The sequence below is a fragment of the Zalophus californianus genome, chromosome 10 (assembly GCF_009762305.2).
Source record: "Zalophus californianus isolate mZalCal1 chromosome 10, mZalCal1.pri.v2, whole genome shotgun sequence".
In the NCBI taxonomy this organism is placed as follows: Eukaryota; Metazoa; Chordata; class Mammalia; order Carnivora; family Otariidae; genus Zalophus; species Zalophus californianus.
In genome coordinates, this window is record NC_045604.1 from 9,679,799 (window position 1) to 9,685,806 (window position 6,008).

A 6,008-nucleotide genomic window follows, 5' to 3' on the forward strand; every position below is an offset into this window, starting at 1 on the left:
GGACACAATAATAGTAACTACTGAAATGTAATAAAAACTAAGATGGCTTTCAGACCATCAGCTGAGGGTGATTGCCGTAGGTTGAGTCTAAGCACAATTTTCAAATTCTGCTCTCTCAGATAACTAAGGTTCATTATAGTTCCACTCTCATATTCACTATAGAAGGTAGGAATTCATTTATTCAGCTATTGGTGCCTAAGTAATGGCATTATTCTAAGTAGATACAAAGATAAACATGATCCTTGCCCTCTAAAGTAATCTAGTGAGGGCAAATAATTGAATAACAATTATAACACAGAAAACTGGCAAGACAGACATATGCATAGGGTAGGGAGATCAAGAGAATCAAAAAAGCTAAACCCAGGGCCCCTGGCTGGCTCAGTCAGCGGAGCATGCAACTCTTGATCTCGGGGTTGCGAGTTTGAGCCCCACACTGGGCACAGAGATTACTTAAAAACAGAGAGAAGAAGCTAAGACCAACTTCTTTGAATGCATTTCAGTTACTATGATGATAGAGTAAAAATAACCTTGTAAAGAGAAATAATGTAATATATTTATATTTTACATTTACTATCATCTATATACCTATCATAGTCCACCTATTAACGGACTAAAAATAGGTATGTCAAAAATTACCTTTACTTAATTTACATTCTTTGTTCTGTATAATATCTTAGCATACTTCCTTTACTAGCAAACAGTACAGTATGTGTATTATTTCTAAAAGTTGCATCAAAGAGAATTGGCAGGTAAGACTTTTTCTCTTAGTACATTAATTATGCTATCTGAATTCTAAAATTAGTATTACTACTTTAACAAAGAGATGTAAAATTCGATTTGACTCCAATATTGCAAGTGAAACAGTAAAGTTCTGACTAAAATAAAATGTGTTTGTGTGTTTGTACTTTCAATATATGCACTGGTGTCTAAGTACTGGTACTCTTTTATGTAAACAAAAAGATAAAACATGACATATACCTATGGGGGAGAAAGACACTTAGAGTGAACCTACTAGTATGAGATCATAAAAGGAAATTAAATCAAATTCTACAAGATGTTACCGAATAACATTTTAAAAGACAAAACTGACAGAAAACATTGAATGTTTTACACTTTATCATTAATATTAACCAAAGAAACAAAAATTTTTCTTTCCCTTCCCAGAAGGACCATAACGTAACTACTTAGCACTTAACCATTACTGCACAAAAAATAAGAAGGCCAGAGAACAGAAACATAAGATGGTACTGTGAACATTAACCTGGTCTTCTCGGGGACTGGACTGAGGCTAGATAAATCTGTTTTAAGGAGACGTCTACGGATAAAGTAGATCCCATAATAGGAAGATCTGACCCTTCTGAAAGACTAAATAAAGGTTCTGAGAGCTAAAGAATGAGTAGGAGTTTACTAGACACAATGAGTTCCTACTAGACAAAAAGAGAAAGTTATTCCAGTTAGAGGGAAGAGCAGATAAGGCCTGGCCCCACAGTAGGAAAAAGACTAGTCCAGAGGATGGAAAAAAGGCCCGAGTGGCTGGAGAATAGACAGCAAGGGATAACCTGATACAGGATGTGGTTGCAGGGGAAGGGAAGAGGCACCAGACCATGCTGGACCTTGCAAGCCCCACCTTTATCCGAAAAGCAATGGGGAAAAATAAAGTATTTTGAGAAGGGCAAGTAACATAAGATTTGTGTCTTAAAAAAAAAATTACTTTGGATGTACTGTAGAGAATAAATTTGAGTGGCTGCAGGGAGACCAAAGAGCAGGCTATTGCAGTAGATCATAGGAAACATGACAGACGTTTAGACTATGTGGTGGCGGCAGAACTGGAGAGATGTGGAGAGAGAGCAAACTTTCCTGGAGGAGAACAGTAACAGGGCTTGATGGTGGACTGCACATACAGGGTGAGAGAAGAAAGTATTCAAATCAGCAAATATTTATTGAACATTTACTATGTGCCACTGTTCTAGGTGCACAGGATATATCAGAACAACAACAAAAACGCCTTCCTAGTGAAGCTTTCATTTTAGCAGGTGGAGATAAACAATAAACAGTAACACAATACATAAATAGATCATATAATACATTAGAAAGTGACAAGAGCCATGGGGGGAAAGATGGAGATGGAGGTGAGGAGCAGCAGAGGTAGAAGAGATGAGCAGACTGCAGTTTTAAAGAGGGTGGTCAAGACTCACAGAAGTAAACCTTGAACAAAGATTTGAAGAAGATACGAGGGCTAACTAAGCCGATATCATAGAGAAGAACATGCTAGGCAGAGGTAACAGCCAGTAGAAAGCTCTCGAGACAGGAGTGTGGCTGATGTACAGAGAAGAATAGCAAGGTCAGTGTGGTTGAAGCAGAGTGTGTGAGAGAAGAATATCAGAGCAGTTAACAGGGGAAGCTCCACAGGCCACTGTAAGGACTCTGGCTGTTCCTGAGTGAAAATGGGACACCATCACAGGGTTATGAACAAGGATGGGACATGATCTAATAGTTTTAAAACGGATTATTCTGGGGGTACGTGGGTGGCTCAGTCAGTTGAGCATCTGACTCTGGATCTCAGCTCAGGTCTTGATCTCAGGGTCCTGAGTTCAAGCCTTGCATTGGGCTCCACACTGGATGTGGAGCCTACTTTAAAAAAAAAAAAAAGATTATTCTAGCTGTTATCTTGGGAGCAGACTATAGGGAAACAGGAACACTTGTGGGAGGCTGCTGCAATAATTCATGCAAAGGATGAAGGTAGTTATCAATGGAGGTGATGGAAAGTGGTCAGACTCTGGATATGTCTCAAGACAGCCCAAGAGTATTAGATGTGGGGTGTGAGAGAAGGGTTAAAGATAACTGCACAAGGATTATGGCCTGAGCAAGTAGAGGGATAGACCTGCCACTGACCAAGATCCTGAAAGCTACGAATGCAACAGCCTTAAGTGAGGAAATAGTATTCAATTTGGACATGTTGGGTTTGAAATGTATATTCGACATTACAGTATAATTGACAAATTGATATGTGAATCTTTATTTGAGCATAGTTGACACACAATGTTAATTTCAGGTGTACAACATAGTGATCCAACTTCTCTTCACATTATGCTATGGTCACCACAGTGTAGCTGCCATCGCTCACCATACAAATGTTATTATAAGGATATACAGATCTTGCATTAAGGAGAGAGGGCTAGGGATATAAATCTGGGAGCCACTCACAAATAGAGCACATGACTAAATTCACCAAGGGAGTGAGTGTAGGGGGGTAAAAACAAATTTCGGGTGCCCAAAAAGAGGTTGAAAAGAGGAACCAACAAGGAAACTGCAAAAGAATGACCAGCAAGGGGCATCTGGATGGCTCAGTCGGTTAAGAGTTTGACTATTGATTTCAGCTCAGGTCAGAGTCTTGGGATCAAGCCCCACTTCAGGCCCTGTGCTGGGCATGGAGCCTGCTTAAGATTCTCTCTCACGTTCCCTCTACCTTTCCCGAATCCCCTACCTCTCTTTAAAAAAAAAAATGACCTGCAAAGTAAGAGCAAAACCAAGAGAGTGTGATGTCCTGAAAACCAAGTGAAGAAAGTGTATCAAGGTTTCTGGCTTGCACTATCAGAAGCATGGAGGTACCATTCGTCACGTAGAGAAATACCAGAGGAGGATCACGTTTGTGAAGGTAAAGATAATGAGCTTGGTTTTTAACATGTTGAGGTGCATTATCCACACTGAATAAGTCAAGGACCAGTAAACTATAATTTAAAAAGCCTGAGTTTGGTTTCTAATTCTTTGTTTGCTCTATGAGATTAGTATGTCATTTAACCTCTCTGAGCTTCACTTTCCTTTTCTATAAAGAGAGAATAATATCTATACAACTGATCACAAATGGTTGCTATGTGGATCAAGTGAGATATTGTAAGGAAGAAAACTTTAAACCCTTATGAAGACATAAAGATGTCACAGGATGTAGAAAGTCAGAGGAATTTTAAGATATAAAAGTTATATTTAATCTTTATAAGGCAGAAAAGAACACTGAAAGCACATCAAGCCTATAAAGAGGGCACCTGGGTGGCTCAGTTGGTTAAGCGACTGCCTTCGGCTCAGGTCATGATCCTGGAGTCCCGGGATCGAGTCCCGGGATCGAGTCCCGCATCGGGCTCCCTGCTCAGCGGGGAGCCTGCTTCTCCCTCTGACCCTCTTCCCTCTCGTGCTCTCTATCTCTCATTCTCTCTCTCTCAAATAAATAAATAAAATCTTAAAAAGAAAAAAAGCCTATAAAGAACCATTCACATTAAACCTCTAGCAGTCCCCTCAGCTGTGTCCTGTGGAGTTCCTGCTTTATTCAAAGACCACAAACTGTACTTGTTCTTAACCTTTTACTCAAACTGTCCTTCAACTGATCAAATCAAATTTCACAACCGAAATTTGCCTTATCCCTGAAGACACTGCTCACCTGAATACTAATCATAATGACCCATTGTTCTCTAAACACATCTTCTCACTACAATTTCCATATTTTTGCACATATCTGATTTTCTTCGCCTGGAATTCCTACCTCCAGCTCATTGTCTATCCAAATTCTAACTATCCAAGAAGGAGGACCAGGCCATCTCCATCACAAAGGCTTCCATGGCTCCTCACAACTGAACAGGATCTCTTCTTTAGAACCACCACAGCACATAACTCGAACTTCTCATGTCCCTTGCTCTATTGCCATTTGTATTATACATTTTGCACAAAAATTTCCAATACTGCATATAACTCTACATAGCCTTCAATTCAAATCGGATTCATCTTTGTATTCCTATAAAGTTTTTGTATCAGTTGGTGCTCCTAAAATATTTACTGTGAACATGCATTCAGTGAACTTGACCTGTTGAAACTGTACCTAAAGGATGTTGCCATACTCACGTTTTTTACTCTGTTTTTCCACCTCCGCTTTCAGTCTCTTGTACTTGTCTGTCCTGTAAACCAGGACCCAGGTTATACCTGAAACATTAAAAGCAACATGCTAACAGAAAAAATGTTTGCAATGGTCACAGCAAACTTACTGGTGGTCACTGTTGGGTGAGGAGGGATTTCAACTTTTTGCTTTATATTTACCACCAGTTAAGTTTTTTCAAATGTTAAAACAACTGCTCTTCAACCAAAATAACGGAGACATGATATGAAGGTGTCTCCACAAATAAAATCGACCTAAACCGGATTCCACGCTACCCCTGCCGCTCCTGTTCCCGATTGGCCCCGATTCCCTGGAGTAGATGAGCACCCCCACCATCCCAAACCCAAGCAAGCAAGGCTCGCGACCACTCCCGTGGTGGCGCGAGGGTCCCCAGGCCTAAGATCCTTCCCATGGGGGCTGATCAAACGTCAGAGAAGCAGCCGCTCTCACCCTCGGCAAGAAGAGCCGTGCACACGGAGATAAAAACGATGAGCAGTGTGTCCGCGAACATGGTGCTCATCTCGCACTTTCCTCTCTGCACTCCCACCCGCCAGGGGGGAAGCGCTCGAGAGCCTGCAAAAATTAAACGACAACGACTTCCCTGGATTTCTGGACCACCGAGTAACACTGACAGACTAGAGTCACACTTCCGCTTCCGGGGCACAGCACCGGAAGGGCTACTTCCGGAGAGTTGCGTGGCCGCGCGAATCTACCGAGAACCACGCTGGCTCGGGGGCTGGCACTCAAACCGAATCTCGCGAGAGCTGGGACTTGAGCTTTCGCGACGGAACTGCGACGACGGGAGCTCGCGCGGTGGCTGTTGCTCGCTGGAGTGATGAAGCGCCCTCCTGTTGGCCCGACTCTGCTTGAGTGCACTCGTCTGCGCTTCTGCCTCAGCCCCACCTCTGAGACTGTTTAGGTAGTTTACTGAACGCCGTTAGATGCAAGGCCGTGGATTTGGAACTGGGGACGCGAAAATCAGTTAGTCGTGGCTGCTGGCTTCAAGAAACTCCTGTCCTAGCGAAGGAGAGAAACTTGTACATCCGGTGTGATTAGGGTTTTAATAGAGGTATGGCCAGAGTGCTGCGGT

General features: G+C 42.1%; 1 protein-coding gene across 3 annotated transcripts in view; it reads right to left on the reverse strand.

Moving 5' to 3' along the window:
* The window catches only part of TMCO1 (transmembrane and coiled-coil domains 1), a 51,997-nt gene extending 46,408 nt beyond the window's left edge, over positions 1-5,589 (reverse strand). Inside the window, exons 1-2 of one of the 3 annotated variants that reach the window (XM_027613944.1) lie at positions 5,369-5,588; positions 4,888-4,965 (exon numbers count right to left, since the gene is read on the reverse strand). In XM_027613944.1, the coding sequence (XP_027469745.1) occupies positions 4,888-4,965; positions 5,369-5,438 (148 nt within the window). In that variant the 5' untranslated portion in view covers positions 5,439-5,588. Of the gene's footprint in view, positions 1-4,887; positions 4,966-5,368 lie in introns of all 3 variants that reach the window. The other 2 variants (XM_027613945.2, XM_027613943.2) reach the window with 2 other exon arrangements.
* Between the last annotated feature and the right edge of the window lie 419 nt (positions 5,590-6,008).